Source organism: Ixodes scapularis, unplaced genomic scaffold (genome assembly GCF_016920785.2).
Source record: "Ixodes scapularis isolate PalLabHiFi unplaced genomic scaffold, ASM1692078v2 PGA_scaffold2__306_contigs__length_199485367, whole genome shotgun sequence".
In the NCBI taxonomy this organism is placed as follows: domain Eukaryota; kingdom Metazoa; phylum Arthropoda; class Arachnida; order Ixodida; family Ixodidae; genus Ixodes; species Ixodes scapularis.
Window position 1 is genome coordinate 40578435 of NW_024609857.1, and position 15707 is coordinate 40594141.

The 15707-nt window shown below is 44.7% G+C and overlaps 1 protein-coding gene across 3 annotated transcripts in view; it reads right to left on the reverse strand.

Moving 5' to 3' along the window:
- LOC8026588 (GRAM domain-containing protein 4) overlaps positions 1–15707 on the reverse strand; it is an 83401-nt gene that overhangs the window by 16759 nt on the left and 50935 nt on the right. For 2 of the 3 annotated variants that reach the window (XM_040498463.2, XM_029972341.4), the window contains exons 2-4: positions 9687–9842; positions 8382–8508; positions 3724–3829 (exon numbers count right to left, since the gene is read on the reverse strand). In XM_040498463.2, the coding sequence (XP_040354397.2) occupies positions 3724–3829; positions 8382–8508; positions 9687–9842 (389 nt within the window). The remainder of the gene's footprint in view (positions 1–3723; positions 3830–8381; positions 8509–9686; positions 9843–15707) is intronic. The other variant, XM_029972342.4, reaches the window with a different exon arrangement.

A 15707-nucleotide genomic window follows, 5' to 3' on the forward strand; every position in this document is an offset into this window, starting at 1 on the left:
TTTCAAGGGGTCATGAAACGCTTTTCCAACTTTTTTCTGTTTCGCTTTCCTCCTCAACTCATAAATCGCGCATTCCACCAAACAGAAGACGAAAAGGGGGAGTCCCCTCTTGCTCGCACCCTCGTTTGTGTAATCCCGGACACATCCATTCTCCCCCTAGAAGATTAGCCCGTCGCTCAAAATTCAGACAAAAGTTGCTTTCCCCACCCCGTTCATTCCGAAGCTGACAGTGCTGTTGAAGCTACGTGCTCGTTAGGCCAGCCACACTTGCCACGTGAGAGTGGTAAATGTATCTGCAGAGAATGAAGTCAGGTGATGAAAGGGAGGCGGCTGATTGGTCCGGCAAGCGCGTAGCTTCCACCACAATGTCAGCTTAGGGGTGAAGGGAATAAGTGAGGTCCGGTTGCGTGTGACGTCAGTTTGGACCCGATAACGCGCTTTTGGGACCGCGGATGTATCACAGTGAAAAGGCAGAGAGGTTGCGAAGGGGAGGAGGTACGAAATAGTCCGCTCTGTTTTCAGATTTTCGCTCTGAAAGTCAGGCTTTTGACTTTCTACCTTTTTTCTGTTGGTCCACTGAACGATGTGCTATTAGTAAAATCCCAATCTAAAATGATTTATCCCAACCCAAAAATCGTTTCATGGGCCCTTTAAGCGTGGTATACAGTATCCCTCGAAATAGGAGGCATGAAATAAATACGAAGAATACGAACATTTTTATAAATACGAACTTTCAAACGCCAAATCAAAATTGTATGGCATCGCCTCATTAAAAATATTTTCTGACAAACCCAAACAGTTCTGGAATCTAATCTATCCTAAACCGTTCACCCCTCTTGCCCTAACCGATGACGAAAGTCAAGTTCTGTCTGACGACCAGTGGGCTCATTGCCTAAACAACTATTTTTGTTCCATCTTCACCAACGAAAATCTTAACGTCATTCCGAAGATTCCTGCCCTCACTCATCCGTCTATAAAAACCATTACCATCGACTATTCTGGGGTTATCAACGCCTTGGAAAAGCGGAAACTGTCCTCAAGTTCTGGCGATGACCTCATCAACTCAAAAATATTAAAAAAGTACAAAGCATACGTCATATTTCTTTTTAACCGATATTTTTCGTGAATCCATTTCCTCTGGTAACATCCCTCATGACTAGAAAATTAGCCGTGTCATCCCGATACGGAAATCCGGAAACCGAAATGCACCTTTAAATTACCGTCCTATATCACTGACCAGCATCGCTTCAAAAATCTTGGAACAGATCAAATTTTCTAATGCTATTAGATATATCGAATCTAATAACCTTCTAACCATAAAACCAACACGGATTCAGGAAAGAATTTTCATGCGAAACCCAACTCCTCGAATTCGTACGAAATGTTCATTTTAATTTCGGACATAAACAACAAACCGACGCAATCTTTCTTGATTTTTTTAGGGTTTTCGACAGAGTACCTCATAACCGCCTTATAATGAAACTTCACCTGTTAAAAATTGACCACTTTATATTTACTTGGATCTCTGAATTTCATTCTGATCGGTGTCAGTATTAGGGTTGCTAATAATTCAGTGTCATCTAAGTCGAGCGTAACGTCCGGCGTTCCCCAAAAGTGCGTGCTCGAATCACTTTTTTTTTTTTAAATCTGCATTAATAATTTCCTTTGTGTTTCTTCCACAGTCAGCCTTTTTGCAGATGACCGCGTAATCTACCGCATTATATCGTGCCCCGACGAGCACTCATCTCTTCCAACTGACTTGTCATTCGTTGCACATTGACTGGTATGATAATTGGCAGGTGTTGCTGAACCTAGATAAATGCAATGTACTCACCTTCTCACGCCTTTCGTTACCGTCTTCTTACAACTACAGCATTAACAATATTACACTCGGTTCATCCTCATCTTTTAATCTTCATATAACCAGCGATTAAATGGATCACCCACGTCAATCAGATTGTTGCTAAGGCAAACCGCACACTTGGTTTTCTGCGACGGATTTTAAGACTTGCACTCCCCTAATGTAAAGCGAATTGCATATCTATTTTAAGTACGTCCAAAACAAGAATACTTTGCATCCATTTGGTCTCCGTGGCAAAATTATCTTAAAGATAACCTCGAAAGTGTTGAAAAAAAGCGTTACGACTTATTTATTCCGATTATTCTTTTAACACAAGCGTGTCTGAATTGCGTAAACGAGCGAACCTACCTGAGCTCACTTTAAGGCGAAAAATATTCCGTTGGACACTGTTTTACAAGATTTACCACCATAACCCAACAAATAGAAATAAACTATTTCCTCCTCCCACTTTTTTTTTTCCGAAATTAGATAACAGCTGTAATATACAACCCATATATGCATCCACCACTTCTTGCGCTAACTCTTCCATACCTTTCACAGTTATTGAATGGAACGCTTTACCTGACAACGTATAGTCACAACTAACAATATATGCGCATTAAAAAAATCATAGGCAAATTTTTGGAATCCACAAAGGGCTAGTATATTTTAATGTAAGTGTGTTCGAACTTTTCGGTATTTTTTGTTTCTCATGTTTTGTTGATGCCTTTTTTGTTTTCTTGTTCATGGATGTTTATGCTTTTATATTGTCCTACAAATATAAGCTGCCCGTCCTTTGTATAATATGCCCTGTTCCTGGGCCTTCAAGGTACTAATATATAAACAAATAAATAAACTGCACCTTACGTGTAACATTCGCGCGTTGCATTATGGGAAGTTTCACCGCTAAAGTTAGCGGGGAAATTTTTCCTCTAAGGAAAGAGGAGGAGGGGAGGATACGGAGGAGGAGGCAGGGCATTTCCTCCCCTCCGTACCCGCCGCTCCTCCTCTTCAAGGGCTGCGCTCTAGTTTCGCATTACAGAAATTTGTAAACCTCTTTCATTTTTTTTTTCTTTTCTTCTTCTTCTTAATAGCGCGCTAAACTTGTTTTGGCATTGTTAAGGGTACACCACTACGAATTTCGATGTCCAATTTTATCGATGAAACGTAGGCAATTCCGCAAGTCGGTTGAAACCATGAGCCATGTTGTGCCTAGATTTCAGAGTGGTTCCAACTGCTCCTCGATCGCGGTCACGTGGTTTATGGGCCGCATTTACAATAGAGGGGTATTCACTGGACGCCATATTTGTGGGTGCTGTTTAGAGCGCATGCTCAGAACGTATTCACATTAATAACTTGCCAAGACCGGCAATCGCGATGGTGTGGAATACACGTTGCAAAAGAACTGTGGAAGCTCAACATCAGTATGCACTCAGCATTCGCGCACACAGCTATGGCCGTCAGTGAGTACTCCCCATAAAGCGTCGATTGCCTGCTAGCGGCTCTGCCTCTCCGCCCGCTTTTCTCCTCGCCTCGTGACAACGCAACGTATGAGCACTGGCGACCAACCTGCGAGGGGGTCGTAAGCCATTAAATTGCAAACGCTCTCCATGGCTCGAGTTGCTCTCTCTCTCTCTCTCTCTTAAATCTGTTTCCTTTTATTGCACCAATGTCACCGGTGGCGCCGCACTTGCGACAGCGGGCGACGAGGGAGACGCTGTCGCGACATTTGTTTGAGGAAATAGTCGTTAAAAATAATAATAAGGGAAAGGCTTTGACGTAACAATTAAGGCGCAAAAGCAAAAACCCTATTAATAAAACAAAACGAAAAACTACCTGATGACTCGCGAGCACTTATCTTAAAGCCACATTGTTTGTCTCACCTGTGTTTAAGTTGATAGGAGGTCTTAGGCTTGAGTTTCGGCGAACCAGAGTCGTTTTGAGAAGACTTGTCGCTTAGCGTTTGGGCTGCGTCATCATCTGAAATAGCTGTTTGTGAGCAATTGGGATTAAGGAAGTGAGAAGTACAGACATTAAGTAGGGCGGGGACCGAGGTACTCAAAAAGGTAAGATGCCGTCGAGATCTTAATAAAGGTATCTTAGCTAGAGGTTCCAAAGAAGATACTTGTCTAAAGACTCTTTTGGAGTCTCGGCGCCGTTTTCAGACGGAATTATTTCTTCGAGAAGAACCCATAGAACAAGCATTCGTTGCACCGTGTATATCCCGTCAATTGCCGTATTCCCTGTGTACGCACTAGAGACTAATGCCAGAGATTGCTATGTTTAGGCTAACCCAGGGTTTGTATGTTATTTTCTGTGCTAGACCACAGTGACCCCGACAGAAAGTTTATTATTTTTTTTTTTTTAGCACTCCATAATATGTGAGGCCAATTTTGATTACATTTTTTTAACACGGAGTGTGTTTATACGGCCGTATTTATAAGAAAAATCGTAATGTTCGGCTGTAACTCTGGACCGTTACACGTAGGTTAAACGCCAACAAGCGGCCCTGACGTCACGCACCTGCGGTGGCGTTGCTATTGACAGGGCGCATGCGCAGAAGCTACAGTTCACGCGAATCTGGTTCCTGCGCATGCGCAGTGCCCATACCTCGTGCGAAAACTTCGCGTTTGCACACACCGCTTGGGGGCTTGTTTGGAAACAGCGCGTTGGTCTATCAAGCGCACGAAACAACACGTATTAAAACATTGTTACAAGAATATACACTCGACAGGGATCGAACCTGCTACCATGTGATTATCAGCCAGATACCACACCAACTAAGCTAAACTGAGCGGCTTTTTTTTTTTTCCCCTTTTTATTGGGGACTTTTGGGAAACTGTTACCATGTTCCGCGTACCGCACTACTGGAGCCTTTGAAACGCGCTTTTAAGCGAACGCCCGTGTGATACCGTGACCGTCAGGCGTGCGCTTAAAAGCACGCTTCGAAGGCTCCAGTAAAACGGGTAGCGAAACGCGGTAACGGCTTGCTAAAAATCCCTGATGTTGAGCTAAACAGAGCAGGTGCTATATAAAAAAAAAAAAACATATCACACCAGCTTGATCCTGCTGACAAAGGCCGGGCACTATATGTTGGTCTATAAAATACAAAGAAAATTTATGTACACCAGTTTGATCATGCTGTCGAAAACCGGGGGACTTTGAATGCTGCTCCATAAAAAAATAATGAACACCAGCTTGATCATGGGGGACATTGACTACGTTGAGATATCATAGACATGAAGTGCGTGGTTGCGCTAATCCCGCACCCCCCCCCCCCCCCCCCGTTAAAACGTTCAGCATGCGATATACGCAACCCAAACACTTCATGTGTATGATAGCTAAAAAAATTACGGACCCTCGGTCTTTCTCACCATGAACAAGCTAGTCTATATTTGTTTTTCCGTGAGCCCTTTGTATTATGTGAATGCGCCAGGTTTGCCTAAGCTTCCTTGATCTCCAATGACAGGTACGTCTCCCAGCTGATTGCGTGAACACTAGTCCTCTTTCCTCGTCAGAAAGCTCGGACCCTTGGATTCTGTTCTACGTGCTTCTTGCCTACAATTGACAATTGACTTGGAATGGTCCCGCCAAAGAATCACGACGTCGTCTGGGTGGTTACAGAAGAGGAAGTGTAATTGCGTATGCATCGAACGGACACAAGCAGCGCAATTTGTCCCGTCCGGGCGGTGTTTCAACGTACGGGTGCGCTTTGGAATACTTCTGCCTGCAGGACTTGTATCGTCGGAATCTCAGCTGGTACTATACGTTCTTAGCAGAATGCATTGTTCGGTTCTAAAGAGGCTCTTCGGTTCCCGCATGTGGAACCACGCGTTGCTGAACGCATTCGTTCTCGGGCAGTGAAATTGACCTATTAACCTACAGCTGATCGATTAATGCATTCATCGCTGATTCATCTTATAACCGATTGACGGGTCAAAAGCAAAAATACAGGGTATGTTGTCACGGGCAGTATTTACGCCGCTGCTAAATACAATATATCGGTAATTTACCCACGGACGAGATTTCGTCTCCATGATTCCGTTACTTGAGCGTACACAACCGCCAACGTCTTGTAATCCCGTACTAGAACAATTTAGATGAAATTTGTCTCAAGGTTACACTATGTTTGTTGCTTAACTTTCTGCTGGAAAACGTTCTTTCTTATTGGCCTTATGTTCTGTTGTCTCTGATGCTACTGCCTACAGTAAGGGCGATCATAAATCAACAATAACACGGCGCTGTTTTCTTTTTTTTCTTTTTTTACAGTCTACCGTTTTATATTTTAATCAAATATTTCTGGTCAACAGCGCATACCTCAGGTTGACAGCAGTAAAAAGGTGTTTACGATCTTTTCTGTTGCCTCTTCTCGTTCTGCCATCAGCACATGGCATTCGAATGTATATATTGTTGCGAAGAAGACGACCGTCCATAAAGGCGGTCGTCGTCGTCTTCATCGTAACAATATATATATATATATATATATATATATATATATATATATATATATATATATATATATGTTAGCTCAACTAAGATGGCTAGAAGTTGTTACACGATGTCTACAGGACCTCCTTTGCACATATATCGCAAAGTCACGACTCGGAGAGTCTTCTAGACGCCTTCCGTTGCTGCGACGTCTTCATCGAAGAATTAATCGATTCAAGGTCAAAATATAGTCGGTTAAAATTTTTAATCGGTGCAACTTGGGTACTTTTGTTTCCTTTCTCTGAACTGTTCTGGAACGCTTTCCTCGTCGCTGCCTGGATATATCTGAAGAATAAATGAAAAACTAACAAATCAAACTACTATAGTAACTGAAGTGTCGGGAGGAACGGCATACACACAAACAGGAAACTCCAATATTGAGTTTCGCGTTCTTTGTCAAGTTCCTTCCTCCCCATGCTCCTGGGTTAAGATGTTTATATTAAAACCAGTTCCCTCGTGTACATTATTTAAAGATATCATGAAAGGATTTTTCAACTTCTTCCTCCTTAGTTTTAATGCTCAACTTAAAAGCGAAATGAGAAATCACGGGGTCGTGACGTGCTTTGGCACCGGAGGTGATGACTACAAATTTCCAGCATTCTTTTTAAACGCACCGTGGAACTTGCCATTCTCAAGTGATGATAAGTGCCGTCACGGCACTGATTGGCCACGAACGCGAATCCAAATATTCGTCAACGGATTGATTGATGACGAGCGCATACTTCCGAGTGACGCAGTGCTCGTGTCCAGTGCGTGAGCTGGGTTCGGCTAACGTGCTTGGGTACCGCGGATGCATAAAGGCTCGTTCACACTCTTGCGACCGAGTACGACCGAGAGAGACAAGACCGGTTTTTAATCCTCTTGCGACTTCTTAGGACCAGTTCCGCAGCAGCGCGCCCGGTCCTAAGAAGTCGCAAGAGGCTTAAAAACCGGTCTGGTCTCTCTCGGTCGTACTCGGTTGCAAGAGTGTGAACGAGCCTTAACGGTGAAAAGGCGGAGAGCTTTCGAAAGAAAGAAGGTACCAAATAGTCCGCTATATTCTCTCATTTTTGTACCGAAAACCAGTCTCGTGCACTAGTTTTATTTTGGCGCACTAGACGATATGCGATTAGTAAAATCCCAATTTATTCCAGCCGAAAATTCGTTTCGTGGTACCGGAAACTACGCTCGTGCACTAGTTTTATTTTGGCGCACTAAACGATATGCGATAAGTAAAATCCCAATTTATTCCGACCGAACATTTATTTCGTGGTCCCTTTCATTTCCCACATATCTCAAGATCTGGATTCTAATTAAACTGTGGGCGGTGAGGAGTTGGAACCCACGACTACTGTAGACCGTCTGTTTTCGTCATTGTTTTCGCTGTGAATTCATTGATTTACCTCATGCATTTCAATACATTTTTTTTTCCAGGAAACACTGACGGCGGGCCGGAATGGGTTGTCTGCTGTGCAGCAAAATTAACAAAAAAAAATTAACAAAAACATTTTTTTTTTTTTAAACGAATATTTAGCGCACCCAAAAACCTGTTCAAGCGGCACTTCTCCTCTAAAAATATTCCCTAAAAAGAAAAAAAAAAGAACGTTTTAAAGAACTTTTGAGTTACTCGCAGATTGCAGCTTTATTCATTGACTCCAGAGGAACAGCTCTATGCCAATAGATTCTGAGCACATGGCTCAAATCGATGGGACGAACGTCACGTGCACGGTGGAAGAAGAGAGAGGTGTCTGAACGGGCACTGCCTCGGGGACACGGAGCAAGTGTTTCGAAGGTTCACTCCCATTTCTGACGAACGCCGTGAGATGGCGCAGCACGGTGGGAGCCCGAGAAACCGTCCTTATTCGCCCACGCGTTTTCAAGGTTGCTAGGCGCCTGCGCGCCGAGCCCCTACCCGAAGGTGCCCTTCCGGGAGATACGCGAAGCCCGAGTGTAATTGGAACCCTCTTTCTGGTCTTGTTCCGCAACGTCTATGTTCTTCCGCGGTGGCCACATGTAAGAGCATGCATTCACAGGTGCGCGATGCAAGACGTGCAACGGAGACTACCAAACGCACCTGGAATCCTCATCTCAATGTGGCTGCAGTCGGAGGAGTCGCTGTCTTCCAGGTATCTGTTTGTCTTCAGGAGGTCCCGGTTCTTCAAGAAACTCGAGTACTGCGTTTCTTCGAGATCATCCGTGCCCTGACCAAACAAAAGCGAGATAAGGCTGTGTGTCTTATCCGGGTAAATAAACCAGCTGACACGTGTCACTAGTCCCGCGTTGCTCTCTTTTTCTTTCTTTTTTTGTTTTGTTTGCACAACGTCAAGGGCCTAGTCTTGAAGAGTGTAAACGCTACGTTTTGTAAACAGATGGCTTGGGCAAGAAACCTCTCAAACAGAGCACGCCTCCTTCGAAGGTACGTTCAGAGCCAGCAAATATGCACGGAAGGCTGGCTGTGTTTGTGTACTTTTCGTCCTTTGTCCGTATTTGCGCGGTTTTTTAGTTTCTTAAATAAAAATTGGGACACAGGAGGATCCCGTATCGTGTATGTGAGATGACTAATGAGGATACTGGAAATAACCTGCTTCCTTGTAACTATTCATATTTATTAACAAAAAACCACATGAGACTGAGGGAAACATAAAGAGAGAAAGGGGAGGGGGAATGACTGCGTACTCTTTGCAATACTGTCTGACTAAATATACAGCAAGCAAATGGTGTGAGCAAATACACATCTTATAATAATAGCCAAATGTTAGTCAAATTATTAAATTGTAAAAAACAACAACAAGAAGCGTTTACATTTGATTATGTCTTTATGCTTGCAGCCTTCCCAAAGCCGCTAGTCACGTCAAAGCAAAATAGGATATATTATGTTATGTCACACACGGTGAGACATGTCGTAAGCGGAGACAACCAAGAAAGCTTGGTGTAAAAAGGGACACCCCGACACTGTCCTGCAGACGCTGGTTCATGGACTCGTACGTCCCGTCAACCTCGAAGTACCATACTCGCTGGCAAGATGAGAGCGGCAGAGTTACTTCCAGTTGTCCCGCCCCCATGCGCGAGCTTCCTACTTTCGATAACACGTCGGCGTCTCGTGAGCTTCGAGCGTGCGCGCGCAGCCAAAGCACGGCGGAAGGCAATAGGCTCCCAGAAGAAGGCGCACTGTCGTTCTCATTTTGTCGGTGACTAGTTTGTTGATGTACTCATTCGTAGCTCGTCTCACGTAACTTCTAACTAGATATAAGGTGTTTAAAAGGAACCAGCCAGATTTCCAATGCACAGCTATCGGCTGCTGGATGTGCAACCTAACAGGAGGGATATAGCTAATTACTGCTGACGGCATTTTGGCACCAATTTCGCGGTCATCGCTTACCATGTCCGAGACAGACATGGTGTCACTGCAGTTCCCCAGGGAGTCTCCGAAGCTGGGAGCGCGGCTCAGGCATTTGGGACTGCTCTGGCCGATCTTCGTCAGGTCGGGACATGACAGATTCTTCATCGACTTCAGAGGCACCGACAGGGAGGCCACCTGCGCAGGCAAACAACAAGGCATGTTACTATACGTATTGATGGGAAAAATGGGAAGGAAACTCAGAACAGAAAGACAGAGCAGTTAACCTAAGGTTAACTGCTCCGTTAACTATCGGTTGACTACTTTGTACTGTGGGAGAAGGACGGAAGATGAAATGACGCACCTAAAAAAGAAGCAAAAATGTATTAAAACGGTAAAAAACGGCGCTATTTTTTGCATTCTTTTACGATGCTGTTTGCTGGATATTCTTCAGAATCCAATGGACTCCAGGCGCCAAACCGAAGAGCTGTTTTTATAGCTTTAGGCCGGCTAGCTACCAAGGCGATTTACGGTTACTGGCAGCTGGTGGTGGTTGCTCTGCAAAAAACGAGAAATTGGAGGACGTTTTGTTTTGCCGCGCTGTCGCACCATCGTGGGACGTAACACTTTTAAATTCTTAATTTGCTTTTAGATAGCATATTGTTTCAATTTCACAGTCCAGGGGCAAAGTAATGAGTAGAGCGTTGAAGCCAGGCTGTCCGCACTGCGCCAACAAGGCTTTGATTTCTAATTTAGCGTGGTGGAACTCGCTTTTCGGTTGTCCACTTTATGAATGTGCATTAACGTTTATTACAGGTACTGCATGGCTATAAAGCAAAGCAGTGAATTAGGAGCAACTTGCCCTCGTTCTTAAGTACACTTCTGTAAGTGAGCACACCGAATGTTCCGCGGTACGAACGTGGTGGCACATAATCGCCAAGTACCAGTGTTGGCGTCCTTTCGAGACAGCACTTTTGATTTCGTGGTAAGAACCTGAAGCAAAACCTTGAAATTAGATACCGAACAAAAGCATTCCTAGGACTTAATGGGAGGCTAACTTAGTTTAAAACTGGCTGAAAATTGAAAAAAAAAAAAGATTCGTTAAAGTTTTTTTTTTTTCATCACATCGTACGCTAAGACCTCTCTTGTCGTGTAAGTAAATAGAACTAGATTTCACTAGAATTACTTATAGAAATTTTATAAATCTTAACAGTCGTCAAGATTACTTTGCACGTTCCGCAGTGTAGAAAAGCCGCAGTGTACTTCGAAAATCCGCGATACAACACGACATGACGTAAGAAGCGAATGCATCTGCTCCGTTCGCCGCTAAGCAAGCAGGGCGGTGCAAGCTACTTGCATTTCGGACCAATCAATCGCCCGCTTTCTGCGCGTGAATATGCGCAAAGGGTGCAGTCACGAGGTGCATGACCGAAGGTTAATTCACCCTTTTCATTAGTATGCACCAGCTAGTAGCTGCTGCGCGAATTATCCTAGTCCACCGTTGTTTGGGCACGTACCCTGAGCATGTGTTCGGCACGAGGGTCGTGCCGGTGTTCGGCGTAGACTCGGGTCCAATCTCACACTCGTGCCCAAAAAATGGCGAACGCCAATGTTGCTCGAGGAACATTTGAAAAGAGTCTATAAGTCAACGATCACGTAGCTTTGACTACTCTATCGTCTTAACGACGAACGGAGTATGCGCAGCGCAAGATCGTCGGCTTCTTGAACAGGGGTTGTGGTTACGTAGGTATACCCACTATCCTTCCAATCAGAGCCAATCAGAACTCGGAGTTCTGGCGCCAGCGCAACTCCTGCGCAAGAAGCGGACGAACTTGCGGTCCGCATAGGCTGACATCGCAACATAGAGTCACTAAACTGACTCAGAGCATGGATTCACCAAATTGACTCAGATCTCCTGTCAGTGTCTGGTGCAGCACTCTTAGAGCATTACAGGTATAGGGATACTGCGCAACTTCTTCTTTCATCGGTCTATGATCCGTCAAGATACTTGACTAGTCAGTGACAAGAGATTATGCCACCTGAAATCGTGCTATAGGGAAACCGGAGGCGCTCGCTTGTCGTTTCAGACGGATGCTGGGAAACTCTGATGACGGCGGCGACTGATATTAAAGGCGTCACGCGACGCTCTTACGGACCAGCAAAAGAACAATGCCGGGACACGATTTATGCAGACGTCAAAGACGAGGAAAACAGGACCGTCGCGAGGGGATGGCGGGCAGGCCGTGCTTCTGTTTTGTTTCTCCCACAAGGTCGAGGTAATGCTACGTATTTATCTTAGCTGCGTGTACGTGACCTTGCGCCCAAGAGCCCAAATCGATGCATTCAATTTACTCTGCTCACCCACCTGACAAAAAGCTTTGTTGTGCTTGAACTAGGAGCAAACATGTTTTTGAGCTACCCAAAATAAATAAATTTTCGGAATATTCAGGCTTCACTCTTGGTCGGCGTGCTTTTTATTAACTCTAAATACAAGAGAGGTATTGAGGAACCTACAAAGGAAGGTTATGCCAAAACTGACATTCAAAGTTTCCCGCGCTCTCCGGTGGGGTGACGTCACATGATGTATACATTGCAACATAAACAAGCAGTCTAAAAAGAAAAAAAGAACACCGTATTTTGAGTTTATAGTTTTGTTTTGCTGGCGTCAGCATTTCCAGCATTCATTTCACACCACCCAACTTCTTGTAGGCCGTCGAGAGCTGAGCTGTACTGCCCCCATATTGAGACATCTGACGTCACGTTTTCAGGAAACTTAAATCAACACCCCTCTCCCCCCCTTTCCACACACACAGGCACGCACACACAAAAACTATTAGAAATGTTTTAACAGGTTCGTTCAAGAGCACAGACATGTTACTACTAGAACAGGAAACCTTGCTAGCTATACGTAAAGAGAAAGACTCCCTTGAAGTACCGCTGCTGCCGAATATTTGTGTCTGTGAATTTGACAACGACCTGAAACAAAACTGACTAACACATACTAATACGGGCTGAGCAAAAACGCGATCTTCGTAATTCTATTCGAAATCAGGTTCAGGCTAATAATAATTTTAAATTGTTTTAACCGCATACAGGCCCAAACACCGAGCTATATGAACGAGTGAACATCATCTTTGTTGCAACTCTGAGAACCCGTGCCCAGTGCAGTCAAAGGCGACGTCCTTGGCTAGACAAGAAGCAGAAAGGTTGGACCGCACGGTGCCGCGCGCAGAAGGCGCGATGAATACACGCAAGAACGGCATAAATTTCCCTCGGCAGCCATTTTTTTCCTGTTGTCGTTGACGGAGTGCGGCGCGGATCTGAAGCTACAGCGACCGGAACGCTCCGATGTGGCTTCCCATCATCGATGTCCAGTCCTCGTCTTTCCTGTTCGTTACGCTGGCCGCTGACGTGCCCGTAAGAACCCTTTGCGCACTGGGCACGGATTGAGGAAAGGAAAAAAAAAAATAGTCTGACTACTTTCGCGAAAGGGCTTTCAAGAGCTGCAGGATTCTCTCTATGTGTGGAATCATTCGAAACACTGAGCTTTGTGTGAAAGGCGCACGTAGGCAGCCGCCGTAGTGGGCGTCGCGGTCGAGCGCATGCTGCGGGCATGCCTTGACCGATGTTTTTTAACGCCGCCGTCACGCTGCAAATGCATCCAACAAAAGGCAGTCTGCAGACTCGTTCGAAGCATGCGTATACGTATGAAGCAAATATGTCGAGCCCTGCACATCCGCGGATTACCCGCGGATCATCCGCGTACATCCGCAGTCAACCGGCGGATGCGGATAAGAATAAATAATATTTTGTGGAGTGCTGAACGGATCCGGGTACCAGGGGCTCCGGATCCGAATTGGGTGTGAATATCCTCAGGTCCGGATCTACATTTTTTTTTTTTTTTGTACCGTGGCGGTTTTTAAACGTGTGCGACCGCAAGTGAATAAGTGAGTAATGGAGTGCGTAATTAAGTACTTAATTAAGTAATAGAGTGCATAATTAATGGAGTGCATTAAGTAATTAAGTGCATTAGTTAAGTAATGAAGTGCATAATTGAATGTTTTGCGGGAGAAAATGACACTCTTAGAGAAAAAGCTGCCACACTGAAAAAAAAATTGTTCTTTACGCCGCCAAAAAAAAAAAAAAAAGACTCCAGACTTTTATTACATATCGCTTTAGAACGTTCTATCTCACCAAAACAATGCTCTCCCTAAAAAGAGTAAAGAACGCAGGGGATTCAACCTTCCCTGCAAAGCGTGTTCTTGTTTGGCAGGAAAAGAACGGAACACGTTCTTCGAACCGCAAGAAAGTACAAGCCTCCTCGTCAAGTGAAACATGGCGTGTGGGGTCGTTTTTTTTTTTTGTTTTTTTTCGACAGTTGGCGAAGTATGGGGTTCAAAGCACGCAGTTGCGGGTTTTTATTTAAAATTGAAACCGATAGAAAGTGCTGCCATTATTGCCCATCGTGATATTTTCCCAGTGGTGTACTCGCGTCTTACCACGTATACACGAGTATATACCGCCTTTCCTCTTCCACTTTTTAATTGTATGACCTAAATAAAATGGCACAGTGTTATTAGTCTGTCGTTTATTATTTTTTTTTACGTTCAGGAAATACTCGTCTGCTCGAAATGAATGTTACGAAGCAAAAAGAAAATATATAAATTAAAACGTCCTTCTTTCGAGCGCTTCTTTTGGGCAGAATGTCCCAGCGGATTTCCATGACGATCTAAGGAACTTCGATAATGTTTTCTAACGACTCGAAGTGCCTCTGGAAAGGATGATCTCTTATAATACGAATACAATAAGACAAAATACGATGAAATGGCTTTCGCCGTATTCTGCTGACTTAAAGAGTTGTTTCCACAAATATAATCAAACGGCTAGAAATCTATAAGGTATCATCGAGACGCTTTTTGTTTTATTAATTTACCCTCGGTTTCGTGACGTAACGTGAATACGCGAATTGCGGGTCAGATGTACGGTTCCGAATTTCGGGGGTGCGGTTCGGATGCGGATGCAAGGTCTACGGAAGCGGATCGGATGCAGTCCGATACGGTATAGGCCTTTTCCGCAAGGGCGCCGCCATCTTGAATTGTCGTCACTTCCAGTATGGGCGAAAACATTGTTTTGCCGTCGCCACGCCAATAGAAGGCATTTAGGATATAAGCTTAACCGTCACACATTCTCGTTTTGACTCCCCTCTATTTTTTCACTATTTACAGTTTGAAACGTTTTATTATTGTTTCCTCGCCCATACCGGATACGCCTATTAGGTACCTGGGTACGAGAGCACACGGAAAAGCTCTACGATGGGCCCTCCGGTACGAACTGCGCATGTGCCAGCCTTACGCGGCAGCGCATGCGCAGTTCATTCCGGAGGGCAAATCGTATACCGTATCGGATGTGCCAAAGACGGTTCCCTAAAACTCTTTTTTGTCATAATATCTGCAGCAAACACCGAGTCCCTTGTACGGTGTGTGAGCAGTACGACTGGACGACTTTGGGCGTGAACGAAGTGTAGACAGGGTTCACCTGACCCGACACAGAAAGTCTGCGGCCCCAACGGTTTCGTATCGCTATTCGGGAGGTGTGCAGTTTGGTTGTCCAGCGTTTGTATTATGGTTTATCAGAAAGGCTGACTTATCGGTCGCTGTCCGCGGGGCGCCGCGAAGATGTTGCTCGCCAAGCGAGTATCGCAAGCTCTGCAGCGCGATGGAAGCGACGAGAGAGCGCAGGTCGTATGCGACTCAAACAACTCTTTTGAGCGCGACTTTGTACATTTTCGTCGATGACATCACCCGAGGAAGAAACCTGCTGAAAAGCGCAACCTTGCTAAACTTTTTTTTTTTTTTTCGCAGTGAGTTGTTTTGCTATTAAGTACGAACGAAACGTAGGTTGACATCGACAGGTTTCCTAGAAGCGTCCTTTTCAAGGACAGCTTGGTTGACGCGCAGTAAAAGCCTTTCACGTTAGCATGTTATTAGCATGCAAGGCCTTCGATTTTAGCACAAAATGTAATTTCTCCCCCGACGTTCATACAAAAAAAAAGAAAAGGACCAT